The sequence below is a fragment of the Cyanistes caeruleus genome, chromosome 4, assembly GCF_971803275.1.
Source record: "Cyanistes caeruleus chromosome 4, bCyaCae1.hap1.1, whole genome shotgun sequence".
Taxonomy (NCBI): domain Eukaryota; kingdom Metazoa; phylum Chordata; class Aves; order Passeriformes; family Paridae; genus Cyanistes; species Cyanistes caeruleus.
The window spans coordinates 42,910,536-42,926,345 of NC_141704.1; the positions used below are offsets into that span (position 1 = coordinate 42,910,536).

The following is a 15,810-nucleotide window of genomic DNA, read 5'->3' on the forward strand; positions in this document are numbered from 1 at the left end:
AGGTTTACTAGCATGTATAAAACGAACAGAAATATTCTTCAGAAATATTTTTCAGAAATTATAAAGACATTGTGCAGGTAGTTTTATTTACATGTAGTTTTGCTCATCTTAATTTTTAACATATCAAAAGAAAAGCATTTGAGTGGCTGTTTCCATTCAATGGCAGTATCATAGAATCATAGAATATCCTGAGCTGCAAGAGACAAGGAATATTTAAAAAGAACAGTTGTGGTAGTACTTGACTCAATTTCACAACAGATGTGCTAGCTGTGCAGCTATAAAATTAGGAGTTCTATTTGTGGTAAGATACTACATCACAGAAATTTATATAGCAAGTCTTATCACTGTGGCACTGCAAAATATTTGTATGGTTTTCATAACCTAAATTTATTTGCAAAATCAATAAAATAATGTATTTTATTTGCTTGTTTAAATTCAACACTCTAATTTAATTTAGACATATGCTCCTTATGTTCTTTAATATGGAAAATACCTTTTCTTCTAAAAAATATATTTATATACTCTTTTTTAAGAAACAGAATTGAAACTTCTACATTTGTATTACTAAGTTCAACAGAGCCATGCTATTAACCAAAATATTTCCTTGCTCTCTGCTCCTTGCAAAACCCTGAAATTATTCCTTTTCAACTCCTAAACTTGCTAGAATTTTGTTATTTTATTATTTGATAATTTTACCTTCTCTGATAAACCATTAGCATTGTTGTTCCAAGCCAAATTCATGCCTTAGGAGACCTTTCTCAGAATCAAGGTGCAAGATTTCTAGATTCTTCAAGTTTTCTCTAAGTTCTTGGAGAAGGCAAAAGGAATGATACAGGAAGCACAAGTGCACTTTCCTTCTTTCCTTCTTTTCTTCTTTCCTTCTTTTCCAGTCTTCTCTCACTTGACAAACACCACATTAGACACTTAGGTATTCCTCTCATCTTACATTTTAAGTATTCTAGGCCCTAAAACAAACAATACATTCCAGGCATTTTTTAGAGTTGCCCAAGCAAGCTGATCTGCGTGGCAAATGGAAAGGTCAGCTTGTTAGGAAGCTTTTATTGTGGCCACATCCAATACAAGGTACACCCAGTTATTTGAAGTCTAGATGTATTGGGATATTGGAGACATTCATCATGCCTAAACTACTGTCCAACCTGTAATAAGCCCTCATTTCACTGCACTCATTCCATCTCTATCCAACATACTGAGGGCTGCTCTCTCAAAGATGTGGTATGTTGATTGTTTGCTGAATGAAAAATGTTATCCAGAGTCAGCAAGCATTTAATGAGATTCTATAAGACTTGGACAGACAGATGAAGTAAACAGAAGTATGTATTTGTGTTTTCTGCATTTCTGTGATGCATTTGTGTCATTTTCATTGTGAGACTAGTGGAATTGATGTTCTTTTTTAATAAAATAAAAATCTGTCTAGACAAACAAGAGTGTTAAAACAGCACCTGCTTTAAAAGAACAGCTTGAACCCAAACTTAGAAACGTTTACGTCATTGACATGATGCAGTAGTAGGTTTTGTTCTCCCTTGGTTGAGGTGCAAGTAAATCAAACTTGTAAAAGGCTGTGGTGCTATTTCACTACATAACATTTATGCATTATTTTATTATTAAAATCAACGTATCGGGACAGAAATATTTTAATTTATTTTGTGCTTTTTTATTATGCCTGTGCCCATTCTACAATTGTTCACTATCCATTATCTGTGAAATAAGAAGCTGCCATTTTCAAGTCAATCATCAACATTTTACCATACTGTTGTCTTCTTGTGCCAGTTACACACCTTCCAGCCTGGAGCACTGGAGGAGTGCTGCAATGCCTCTGTCTGCACACATTAAAGTGGGAGTGAGAGGACAGTGAGGAGTCAGGAGCCTGTACTGAGCTCCATGAGCAGGTCCCCTCTTCTTGAATCAGGGCAGTGATAAAACAGTCAGACCATTTTCCACTTCTGCACCAGGAAAGTCGTGTCAGTGGCCATGTGGATCATACCAGTCATGCCCTTAGTTTATAAAATTATCTTATTTTGGTCCACATGTCCTTGCTTCCTGCAAGCTACCTTTGTCAGTCTGTGTAAGTTATTCAAGTTCCCTTGACTTTGACAGGATTTAGGTGCCTACAAGACATCTCCAGGGAGATGTAGGAGGCTTTTTACTTCTCTGACAGATTCTTTCTGTCATCTCTGGGAGTTTGCAGGGATAAGGACATCTAAGACTCTCTATGAAAGCAAAATGAAGACTTCAGCGCTACTGCATTAGGTGATGCTGTATTACAGCAACAGTAGAGAGACAGTTCTAGAGAATGCAATTTCATTTGTACATTTCTCAACTAAGATTAAAAAATGGTGAGAGCATTTCTTAGCACCACGAGACTGAGCTTTAGGAGGCAAATTAAAATAGGCAAAGGAGATAAGGGTGCTCTTGTCATACATTTCTGCTAAACACGAGGAGAAAACATTTTTTTTCTTCTACTACTTTTTCCCATGTAGTAAATGCTTGTCAGAATTCACTTCTGCAGGTGATAGATGTTCTCCACAAACACCAGATGTCACAGCTTAAGGAAGCAAACATAGATGATGATGGTGGGTGGGAGAGGAATTGAAGGGTTGAGGAGGGGAACAACAGGAAGAGAGAAAAGGGAAAATATGGTGGGGGTTTTGTTTGTTTTGTTTTCCAGGAGGTTACATGGAAACAGAGGCAGCAGCTCAGGAATCTCTGGGATTAGGCAAACTCGGAACACAAGCTGAAAAGGACAGAAGACTAAAGAAAAAGTGAGTACTGTTTTTATGTGACTTTTTGGCTGAAACTTGATTCAAATATCAGGATTTTTATTGTTTTACTCAACTCTGGAATGAGAAGCAAAGACCATGTACTATGGCATTTTAGCAGTGATGTTGCTTTCCAGTGTAAAAGTTTTTAAAGCAGCATATAAAATGTAAGGGAAAATATTGTCTGTCAGTTGTACAATAGTATTTTATTTGTGAAAGAACATAAATTCATGAGAGACATCTTTCCATTTCACATTGTCATTAGTCCTGTGCTTTTTGCCTTCTGTGCAATTCTTAAACAATAGACATGCATTTAATGACTCCCTATGTAGATTTCCTTTTTCAAAAGGGTGAAAAACCTTTTTTGTATTATCTAGTGAACAGACTGTTATTTCTGTTTCTAGATGTCAAAGGCTCCCCATAAACCCTACCAGCTTCACTTTCTTTATGCCTGACAGCAAATGCAGACAATAAGAAACCCAGCTTTTTGTTTGCATCAATTATATAATAATTTAATGCTGTCTTTCATGTGCCTCCTTGTAAAAACAGTACACTGACTCCTAGCAGCTGCCAGGAGCTATGAAGAACTAATAAAATAAGGCTGCAAACACAAAAGAGACCTCTTGGTAGCATTGCATTCCCAGTGTAATTAGAGGGTGTCAGAGAAAAAAGGTAGTACTTAAAAATGACTTTTCAAATTAATTCTGTAAACAAATAGGTTTATTTTTCATCCATAATCATTAACTGTAATGCTATTACTTGGATTCTGAAAGCCTAATTTTTTTAATTTTCTGGGTTTTCAGGTTTGTTTCACTCTTTTAAGATTCCTTTGTTTCAGGAGTTTCAGGAGAATTTGCAATTCTAACTTGAATGTTTGAGCTTCTCTTTAAATTTTTGTGTTGAATATTTTTAATCACTGCATTACTGTCAAGCACTTGATGAAATATAACTTTAAATGTACACATCCATGTAATGTACAATGGCAAGCATTCTGTTTCAATCAGCCTCAATTTTGCAATTAAGGATAGAGAAATAGTCACTGTGCTAGCTGAAAGAGAAGAAACGTTTTAAATTCAATTAGGAAACTCACAATAGCATTCACAAGGATGTTACAGTTGATGAGTCTTGTCCCTGTATTTCTTATCTATACATTTTTATCACTAATCAGTAATTTTGGAAATATATGGATGTAGATTATGTTACCATGCTTTTCTTTACTAAATCTTTTTACCTTTACTAAAGGCATCATTGAGACCATCACGACCATTCATAAAGAATATAATTTAATTTTCAGCAGCCTTTTTTTTTAAGTCCCAATGTACCTTCCAGTTCTGAGGGCTGAATGTATCACAGTATTGAAATCACTTTGAAGGGATAAATGCATTCATTTTGTTCACTTTCTTATGTGTTAGCTCATTAAACCAGCACACACAGCTGCAAACATGACATGACTACTTCATCTATAGATTGCCTACCAAATTTTGGGTCTGTAAATAATGGGTGTGCAGATAATCTGTGACTAAATTTCTGTCCAATCTCACACAATCCCATGCTTTCTGCTTTTCAAGTCTTTCCTTTTTTTCTCCTGTGTCTGTCTGTCCTTGGTTCTTTATGGATTAGATATAATCAAAATATCCTCTGCTGGAAGGAAAGGGATCTTTTCTTTGTGACTATGACTATTCTATTAGTCTGAACTGTATATTATATGAAGTATATGTTCTACAACTACTTAATGAAGAAATTTAATTTTCCCCTGTTCTTTTTAGGGTTACCTGTGTTCATAGTCTCACTTTAGAATCCTCAGAACTGCAGAAAGGTTAACATACATTGCTAGTTTACATACATATGTATGCATATGTGATATTATTGTAGAGGAACCATAATAAAGGAAAAAAAAAGTAACCTATTGGGTTATAGATATACAGGAGGTTCTACTGAATTATGGATTATGGTAGTCATTAGGGTGCCAAGCTGTCAAGAGTGTAGGAGAACTAACACCTCCTTGTAAGAAATGCAGTCAGAGAATCACAGAATGGGTCAGGTTAGAAGGGATCACAGTGGGTCATCTGGTCCAACCTCCCTGCTCAGCAGGGTCATCCCAGAGCACATGGCACAGGGTTGTGTCCAGATAGTTCTTCAATATCAGTCACTCATTTGCATGTCTTACCTTGGAAAATATTAAATTGAGACAGTCCAGAAAGTAATTTAAATAAAAAGTTTGTTGCAGTATGTCACATTTCTTTGTACTAATTCTTAACAACACCTAATTCCCTCGGGAAGCAGCTTTGCCATACACACAGTAGGTGCAGGATTACTGAATTGTGTAGTGCAAGTGAGGATACCATGCTATGTAACATTAATGGTGGTGGGGATGTGTGGGAGGTCTTTGTAAGACATAATAAGAGAAGTCTGAGAGTCATTTTCTGGCTTGTGATGCAGCAGTAGCAACTATGGCAGTATAATTTAAGTTCAAGTGGTTGATTCCTCTTTTACTGCTAAACAAATCTGCTCTACAAACCCTGCAGAGAGTGAGCACAGTAACTGGAATACAGAGCAGAGAAATTCACCTTGTAAGCATTTCTAAGTGACTTGGATTAGGACATAAAAGCCCAAGAGAACCAAACCCACCAGTAGGATAGTTAAAAGGTATGCTAAAGCTGTGAGGTACTACTTTGTATTACATTTCAGGTCTGAGAGAGCTTTACTTATGCTGGCTTTTTCACTACCTTTAAAAAAAATAAAAACCAAAGCCGAAGCAGGCAAAACCAAAAGCAACCTAAAAAACAAACAAACAACTCACCAATAAAAGCCAACAATACAAAAAAACCTTGAAACAGTGATGCCAGAGCCAATTCTCTTTTCTACAAAACAGGTATAATACCACATACTGAAACTGTGCTTCTTTTGACACATGCAAGTTAGGTGAAATGAGCCCTACTAAGTGCTCAGCAAACATCTGAGTTGAGTCGTGGTTCTGGTGCAGGAAAGCAAGGATTCTTCCCTTTCTGTGAAACAGAGGTCAGATTCATCACATATGTGATCAACATATGAGTACTGTGATAGTAGTCATCTGTTGTGTTCTGCAGCTGCAGGATCACGTCCAGAGAAGCTGCAGTTACCAGGAGCCAGCATGGGACACCAACAAGATGAGCTTCTGTTCATGAAACCATTTATTCAGCATGGGAACAAACTCAGATCCAGAGACAGAGAGCCCCAAACAGAGGCAGGGAGATGGGTTTTGAGGGACAGAACCAGGGTGGAGTTCAGGGTCAGGGACCACTAGGAACACAGCAAGGGAGAAACCCCAGGGGCTCAAACCCATCAGAACTCCCTGGGCTGACACCCCACGAGGGATCTGGGGTGGAGCAACTCTTCCAGGGCTCACAGGGCATATCCTCTAAGGCAGAGGATGGAATTCCCTCTTGCCCATGCCTCTCACTTCAACAATACTTATGTGAAACTAAATCTTTGTCCCCCTGGGCAGGGGCACCTCACAGTCATCATCTTCACCAGACTCTGCTATTAGCTTTGATTTAGTTTGGGTAGAAGTCATTATAAAATAACAGATTCCTGTTAAAATTATATCCATGGTATCTCTTAACTGAGAAATACTTAAAATGCTAAATTTCTCCTTTTGCATTTTTGAATGTATTTAATTTCATCAGTAATTCCACAAAGATGCCCCTTCCCCAGGGATGAAGATGCATGACATTTCAAATTGCCAGGTGCTGCAGCAGCAGGTTCTAATGGTCCATCAGGTGTCCTGGGCACCTGCTGCCTCAAGCAAGCGTGGCATGGAACACACTGCAGTGTTATAGTGCTTTAGCCCAATTTGTTTGTGTGCAATCAGGTACTAAATAATACATTTCACTCTGAAAAGTGTAATGAGAGAGTATGGTAATTCTGGAGACCAGTTCTCTCTCTGGTGATTACAGTGTCATTAACCTAAATTTCAAGGTTTCCCTGCTTCTTGTTTAGAAGATGCTATTTAGATGTAAAATTTCTTTCAGTTTCAATTGATTGCTTAGACGTCATTAAAATGTAATTAACAGTTTGTCCCAATGATATGCTAGACCTTTATAAACCTCCAACAAGAGTGTCTATTCATCCAAAATTTGGTTATTGCAGTAGATTTATTAGGAACAAGTCTTACTCTTAAGGCATCAAAGAGAAATTAAGGAAGCTGCATAGAATTTTTAAATTATACCAAACATCTCTTAGAAGCTGAAAAGATAAATTTAAGTTGCCCGACTCATCCATAGATGCTTACTCTCAGACATTAAATAAATGACAATTTTGGTTAATACTGAAGCTTTTTAGGTCTTACTATTTGTAAAATGAGCACACAGAAACAAAATATGGGGGTAAGTGGTATTTAAAGTGTTTAGGGTGTTATTGTTTTGTGAAATTAGGTGATGTTGGGATGTATATGTATTTAATTTTTATTATTTTATTATTTAATGGACTTTGTATTTCACTTCACTTGTTCTATATAAAATGTGGAGAGGTTTTGTGTATAGAATCTTCTGCTTTTTGCCAGGAATTTCAGAGTCTGTTTGCCTAAAGAGTAACTTGTTCAAGAAAACTCAGGGTTTAGGATTAGAATTATGACACAGATACTGTCTGTCACAGTTACATTCATTTGAACCCCCCAATGATTTAAATAGTTTACACTCCTCTGAACCATACCTTTTAATTAAGATAAACTCTCCAGAAGGCACCCATCAGACCATTAGAAAATGAAGAATGGAGCTTTTCTCGTCGTATTTTTTTTCCTAGTGATTAACCAGTCTCCCTCTGGAAAACAGAAAAATGGAAAATTTCCACTTCTGAATTTTGTAGCTGACTCCAGCTACCATTCTCTGTGACTGTGTGTGCACTATCTCATATGGTCATGACATCATCCTTGGTGGGTGCTGTGCAAACTGTGCACAATGACTTGGCCTTGGCATTCACACAGGGTTGTCATGATCGCCCAAGCCACAGCCCAGCATGGGAAGTTCAGATCAGTCCAGTTTCTACTGAAACTTGTAAAGGTTCCTGAAAGGTTCAGGTAGAGTCATTGTGTCATCTGGAACAGCAGAAGTTGATCAGTGTGTGTCCCACAAGACAATTCATACATCAGAAAATGAGTAGATAACTCTGTGGCTAAAATAAAACTGTATTCCCCTTAAAAATGCATATCTCCACTGACCTCATCTCAGGTGACAAATTAAGGCACTTAAGAGAAGCTGTATAAATGTTTTACTGTCTTTTTCACTAAAATACCATACACTGAGCCCTTTATGAAAATATTCTTTAACAATGAACTCAGCCAAGCTTGAAAGATTATCAATAAATAGAGCTGTGTTTGCTTCTCTTTTTGCTATAACTATCTGAGTGAACACCAATTCTTTTCTCCTTATCCACAGTTTTACTCAGGAATGATGTCAAATCACCCTTAGCTAAAAGCTTCACTGGTGACAAATACAGCTCTAGAGTCTTGCTTTGTACAGTGCAGTACGGCTCCAAGGGCCAGGAACCCTTCTCAAATGTAATGTTTGATGTGATCTGCAGCAATATGCAATGTAGCAGCAAATAGGTGTCTCTCTGAAGAAATACAAGATATATGTGTGTCATATGTTCCGTGAAAGTGTGTAATGATTGGTCACAGTCACTGACATTTCACAGGATGTGCTGATTGTATCCCCAGTAAGGCACCAGCATAAGGCAAGGTTTGAAAGACATTTGGGTGCTCTGTAGTCCTAGATTGCCTCTCAGAGATGGATTTGACCTTGTGCATGCTGCCAGTGCAGTGGGAGATGGGCTTGTGCCATCCCTTCTGCAGCAATCCCAAGGACAAATTATGTTATAATTCTATATTTTGTACAAATTATTACAAAAATCCCTGAAAAAGAATTCACTTGCAAGCCAGCTATTCTGGATCATGATGGCAGGGCCCAAGTCCAGAAGCTGATAAATATCCCAGTTTATTAATAGGAGTCCAGAGCAGCACTTTAGCCTCACTTTTTTTCTTCAGTTTTGTTTGATTTGACTTTGGACAAGAATATATTAACTCCGTATTTCCAAAACAAGCTTAAGATGTGAGGTTTATATTTTCCAAGGAAAATCAAAGTAAACCATTCTTTCCCAAGAACCTGGTTTTGGGGGGATTTACTCCACAGCTACAAGTTTTCGTTTGCCAGATACAGCTTCCTGGCTTCAAGTGCATTGCAGGAGAGCCTTGATTGAGGATTGCCAGGACATGTACATGTTCTTACATACATGAATAGACACTTGTAAAATCAAGACCTAAGCAATTCTCATATGTAAAATTATGGTGTAAAAGGAGATTCTTACGATTCATAGCTTTATAATTAACTTTGCAGAGAGAATTGCTATGCTGTTAAGTCTCAGCTGACTACATGTTAAAGAGCAGGAACACTGTATGAACAGAAGAGCATGTTGGATTGACTCTTCTTTCTACTTAGGGGGAAAAAAAAGGAAGGATAAATGTTGATAACCTCATTACATAAACAGACTTTCATTTTTTTAATGGGCAAATCCAAGTTTTAGATCTCTGTCACCAGGCAACTTGAAAAAATATCTAGATAGACTATTTTGTGGAATTTTGTGGATTATTTTGTTTGAAACACTGCAGTTGTCATGTAATTTCTTTTGAATCCACATGATGCCCCTTTAATTAGGTTAATTAATTAGGTTTCATTTGTGTAAGTGCAATTAGAATTTGATGTAGCGTATTTGTGACTACAAATAATTTCTGTCCTCTGCAGTATGCAAATAGCTGTTTCTAATGATTTTTTTTAATTGTACATGTTTTAGAAAAATGAATCCAGTCGGATTAATTAGGGTATTTTTCTTTGCCATCCACCTATATGCTTAATGCTTATTAAACACTATTGTATCTTAAACATATGCAATTTATTTTTTGATGTAGCTCTTCACAATACAATGTCTTTTTCACCTCCAATCCTTTATTTTCTGAATCTTCAAAGGAAAATTCAAGTTTTGCATTTAATTTCATTCCTTCCTACCTCATCTATGAAAAACTCCCTGATGTTAGAAGCTTTTAGCCTGATCTTTAGGGGTTTTTTCCTCCCTTCTAGCAAAATGTGTTCCTGTTTTCTCATTCTGGTGAAGGAAAGAGGTGTTCAGTATTCTGATACGCAGTTTAGGATTGTCTGCTGTGTGCAGTGTGGTTTTCTCTTGCCTGGATCAGTGTCTAGTCTTCGAGCCACATAAAGATGAACTTTATTTTTAAACATAATTCCTTCAGCAAATATTTTAACTGGAACACTTTCAAATCATTAGCCAGTCAAAGCTTTTGCAATATTAAAAATGTGTCTTGCTCTTACATTGATAGTCGGAGCCTTTTTAGCTTTGCAAATGTAAAGATAAATGGGTATTTATTTTGCAGAGGAATATTAAACCTTTCTTAGATTATTCTGAGGATGAAAAAAATGATACAACATATTATATTCCATATCTAATGCATACTTTAAAGATATTTTACTTTTTACAATAATACTTTTGAAAGAAATAATGTTTTTATCCTTTGCCAAGTTTTTAAAATTCTCTTCCTCATAAAAGATGAGACTATTTATATCAGAAGATTGCAACTTTTTAATCAAACATAAACCCCCAAGGCTCTAGTCCCTGTCTTATCTACATATGTAAGTCTATCCTCTGCAATTTGGAACTTCAGGATAAATATAAGCTTATACCCTGATGCATGCAGCTGGCTTTCTAAACAACTCTCTCCAGCAGATATAAGTATCCTATCAGATTAACTGTAGAATTAGGATTTAAAGGAAGAATGAGTAAAACACAGCAGAGTAAAAAATCCTACACAACTTATATATTAATATAAGTCTAAACAAAATGTAAGAAAATTGTGATAAATTTGTTGTCGTATGACAAAAAAAATCCCAAACCATCAAAACACCCTGAAGATAAAACCTAGAATTAAAGGTCCATTTTTTTCCCTGCTGTATTTTACTATTCTCTAACAAGGTGCTCAGGAAGTGACAGAATGTCCCTTCATCTTTTACTCCTTTCATGGCCTTCAGGTCCCATAAATCATCCCCCAGTGACTGAAAACTGCCAGCTTATTAAAACTATAAGAAAATTACTTGCAATCCAGTCAATCCCCCTGCTTCTCTCTACACATACCCAAAGGAGTACTCAGTGGAAAATACAACAAATAGCAGTTCTGTTTCAATATACTCCAAAAGGTTCAAAATTAAAAGTTTTTTCAACAAAGGTGAACAACATCAGTCTTTACAATTAGCTCAGTAACAAATGAGCATGAATTGTGAATGCATGTTCAATTCTAGTGCTACTTCCATCAGATTTAGTAAGTTTTTAATAGTTCTCTAGTACTTATATTACATACCTTTGTTGTCCTTCCCTTCCTTAATCTTCCTGTCTTAAATTTTCTGTGTATAAATTTGCCATTTGTTTCCATCTACTTTTTGTGCCACACTTTCTCTCCTCTCTCTCAGCTGTTCTGCTGATCTTGCATGCATGAAAACGAAATCTAAGTCCTCAAAAACAGTGCCCTTCTGAACTGACTGAAATGTCTGCAACCTCCTCCTAGCTAATCACAGCAAAGGTTCTTCATCTCACATTTATCACAACAGTATCTACCAAGCATTTCTAGATCTGTGTAAATAATTTTTTCATAGAAATGTACTATTTTGAGGTTTCTGTTTTGTTTTTTAAGATGGAAGTTAATGGATGATGTAGAAGGTTTATTATCAGCAATGACATCCTAATTTCTTCTCCATATACTGTACCTATTGGCAATAATATGTTACCTAGAGGGCAAATCATTCATACCAGTGTTGTTCCTGATGATCTAGTGTTAGTCTGACTGCTGAAATTAAAATGCTTCCCGGAATAAATAGCCATTGAAAATGTTAGTCACCTGTGTACGTGAAATCTGCATGTTAAAAATAAACAAGAACCAAACCAAATTTGACACCAATTCTAGGACATTTATGATTACTATGAGATGTTTTGCTAAAATATTATTAAAGTGCATATAGGAAAGAAAACCTTGATATGTAGTCCACTCAATTTTACTGCCTATCTGTGGTAATTTGGTTAAATCCACAGGTTTGAGATTATCAACATTTTTGGGATTACGCAAAATCCCTTATGAAGTTATTCCAATCTAAGCAAAAAGCTTTGATTTGAAAACCTACTCCACATTCGCTGTGTTTACAGATCTTTGGCATGAATATGTATTGTAGATGGAACATGTGCTGTACTGAGTGGTACCTAATTAATAGCCAACGTGAGTTCAATGAAAATCTCATTTTGACTATTTCATTTTGCTCCTCACAAGAGCACTTAAGTTTTCTAAAGCACAGAAAGATCAGTTACAAAGATTTCTGTAATTATAATGGTGATATAATTTTATTTATCATACTATTTATTTTTTTTTATGGACTACTATATGTTCATTAACATTTATGTGCTTTTTTTTTCCATTCATCTCTCTTCATCTCATGAAAAGCATATCTGGGTAAGTTAAAATGCCATGGCTGCTGAACATACTAATCTTCAGCACCATGTTTATTTTCTATGTTTTATTACTACTTTTTTTGTTTTTCCGTGAATCTTATGTAACAAATCCATGCAGAAAACTGAATCCATGCAAAAAAATGAAAGCTTTCAAAGTATTCAGAATAACAGTAAACCTTGAAAGCGTACACAAATTTAGGTCAGGACTTGCTCCTAAAGTGCTTAACAGAATGAGTTAACTACTTGGAGAAAACTTCTGACATTTTTTTTAGAAAATAAACACATTTTGAGAGGTCTAAAGTACATAATCACAAAGACATTCAAGAGTTAATGTCACTGGAAAAATTATGAGTTTAACAAATGCTGTTAAGGCATAAATTCTGTTTAATTAAACCACGGAAGACTCACAGGCTAAATTTTTTTTTCTGTTTGAACCCTCATGCTGTTGTTTCAAAGCAAACATATATGCAAAAATATTTTATTTGTGCATATAATTTTACTGTTTTCTTTTTCACCAGTTCATTTTTGTATTTGTTTTAGTTTTTGTAGTTGTTAACCTGATATCAGGTTTAAAATCTTCATCTCTTCTTTAATCTATTGTAGAAATGCTATTTTTTCCTGAATAGGAACTTGCAGACTTAAGGAGGAAATTTCAGGACGTGAAAGGGTACAAAACTTAGAGAAGAAGAGTTGCCACATTAATTTAGAATATGTGATTATGAAACTGCTTTATAAAAATAGATTTGATAGCATTTGATCAGCCTGGGAACACTGAGGGTTTCTAATGTAGTACAATACACACAAGATTGCAAGACTATGTATGATGCAAGTCTGCTTATTTCCCCAGCTGTTTTATTTGGTTTTCAATAGAAGCCCTCTGAAGCTCTGTTTGTCAGAGTCTGTCTTAATCATTCCTGAAAGTGCTTCAATTAGCTTAATAAATATCTTTAGAAAAAAAGGATGCTGCCCTTCAGTTTGCATGCAGCTTAAATGTACACCTAACATGGAATATCCACAGCACTGTTACTCTGTTATCTGGGATACTGTGGAATTTATACTTCCTTCTTCTATAGATTTAAAAACATTCTGATTATTAGTTGCATCTTGATTTCTCTATTTCAGTCATTTTTTTTCTGAAAACTCCTTAAAGTTGAATACAAAACATTTTGTTAAACATTGGAAATTTAATTTTGTCTGTTGTTTCCAGTCTAACCTGATAATTGGTATCAGAAAGGAGAATGAGGGTTTCAAATAATTTAAAATCCAGATCACTTAAGTATCAAAGTTCAAACAGAATCTGGCACAGTTTTTAATTAGTGCAGTCTTTAAGTCAGTTGGATCCTTTCAGATTAAATGAAATCTGTACTGTGTGGCAATATGAAGTCTTGAATCTCTCCCCAACCTCCCACTCCTCTTCCTACATTAAATCCATTTATATTCTTGCAGAAAATAAACATATAAAATGTAACTTGTTATTTTTATTAGATATTATTAACTTACACAACTTCAGCTCTTATTTTTTCATGCAATGTCCTGACTTTCAAGATTCTGGCATGTCTTAAGTAATTAGCAAATGACAATAGAAAGGATAAAATCCAATTCCAGTTTAATTCATTAGAAATCTTGTCTCCAGGTTTTTTCAGACTTTGAAGGTATGTTAGATTTCGAGTAGCAGATGTGCTTAATCTTACCTTGAAATCATAGGATTACTCAGATAATACAGCATATTTGGTCTGTCTTTTCTGTCTGGTTCTCTTCCAGAAGCCTATCGTGTACAGTACTCTGTTTTAAATGAAACATTTTAATATTTTTGATTATAATAATAATCGTAATAATGTCTCAATAATCAGAGGACGTGCTAGGTAAAAATTTCAATCTGTTTTCTGTTTGAGAAAATGTCTGTGACTAAAGGCCATTTCACAGTCTAAATTACCCATTAGCCAAATTTTTAAATCAATTCTGTTTGTGTTTTATGAACATGATCCGGCTCTTGACTTCACTGCGCCTCCTTTTCAATTTATCTCATATTTGTGACTATGTTTTAATTAAAAGACATTATATATTTTTGTTCAGCATAAGATCCCTGAGGTCATTTCATGTGAACCCTATTAGATATCAGAGTAAATCCTATTACTTGCAGAAATACGAAGATCTGTGTTGAAATATTGTTTACGTTTCACCAAGACAATGTCTGGACAATGTCGTGTATTGCACAGAGTGTTTGCATTACGTGTCTTGGAAATCCTCAGCTGTCATTGCCTGTTTGCTTTGTGGGGGGCAGCCTTGTCTTCATGAGGAAAACTCAATGCTGCTGAATGCCATGCCTAGTCAAGATAGCATTAACTTCCTACACAAATTCTAATTAAAGATTATTAATGTTTTTAATAAAGTTCATTGGGCTTTATGCAATGGATTGATGGCAGCTGCTGCTACAGAGCCAGAATTTCCCTGGTACCAGAGAACACACATGAAGTAGATTTGCAGGATAGTAACATAATTTTGCTCGTTATTTCTGCCTTCCTGTTGCTTCCATGAACCTCTCCTGTCCAAGGGATTACTGAAGCACTCCAAAGTCCCCATGCTATGAGACAGCTGTGCTCTCAGGTTTTTAGGTTGATCTGGGCAGTCAGTTGTACCTGGCTCATGGATGAATGGTGCTGAGACAAATTGGCCCAGTGTCTTTAGCAAGTCATTTCAGGGAGGATTAAACATCAGAAGTCAGTGCTAGGGAAGCAACTCTGCCTCTCCAACACACAGCTCCACAACACAACTTGACATGGTGTCATTTTTCTTTACAGTCTTTGATACAAATGTGAAAGCAGCCGACTTTATGAGGCACTCCCTAAAACACAAAAAAAGTGTTTCTCAAATTTTGGATGGATGTTAAACAGTTGATGTTCATGAAATTTCCAGGCTTTACAAAACCAGGCTCAGAGTAATGATATATTTTAAATAGCATATTCCAGTTACTTCCATAATATCTCCAGGAAGAGGATTTTGTTCTTTAACACTAATAATGTTATCTTTAAAAATATGGCTTTAATTTGGAATTCATTCCAGTGGTAGTAAGTGGTTTAAAGCCCTATCTGCAAAGTAATGGCATTTCTAGTAATGCCTAATTAATGTCAATTTTTCCTTATCAGCTTGTTTTCATATGCTGCCAAAAACCTAAGCAAGCATGGAAATAATTGCATTTTAATTCCCTTCCTCTTCGCCAATGCAACATGGATGCATTGTAACATACTCTTCTGACAAAGTCTGAGGAGGGTGAAATCCCCAATTCCCTCCCAAAGAACCTTCTAAATTAGACTGGCTGTATAATGCTTTTCATGTTCCCCTGTGTTCATAATGACGGGAAGAGGGAGTGATAAGCTCTAGGGTGTTTGTCTCTTCTTTCTCCTGTGATCAATTGTATGTTTTTGCAAGGAAAATTGAGCTGCAGTTACCAGTGTTTTGCTTTAGGGTTTTGCTTTCAGGAAGCCAGTGACTATATCCCATAAGG

General features: G+C 35.9%; 1 protein-coding gene across 7 annotated transcripts in view; it reads left to right on the top strand.

The window, feature by feature from the left end:
• PPFIA2 (PPFI scaffold protein A2) overlaps positions 1 to 15,810 on the top strand; it is a 289,459-nt gene that overhangs the window by 250,003 nt on the left and 23,646 nt on the right. For all 7 annotated transcript variants that reach the window (XM_023932782.2, XM_023932720.2, XM_023932737.2 and 4 more), the window contains one exon: positions 2,687 to 2,780. In XM_023932782.2, the coding sequence (XP_023788550.1) occupies positions 2,687 to 2,780 (94 nt within the window). The remainder of the gene's footprint in view (positions 1 to 2,686; positions 2,781 to 15,810) is intronic.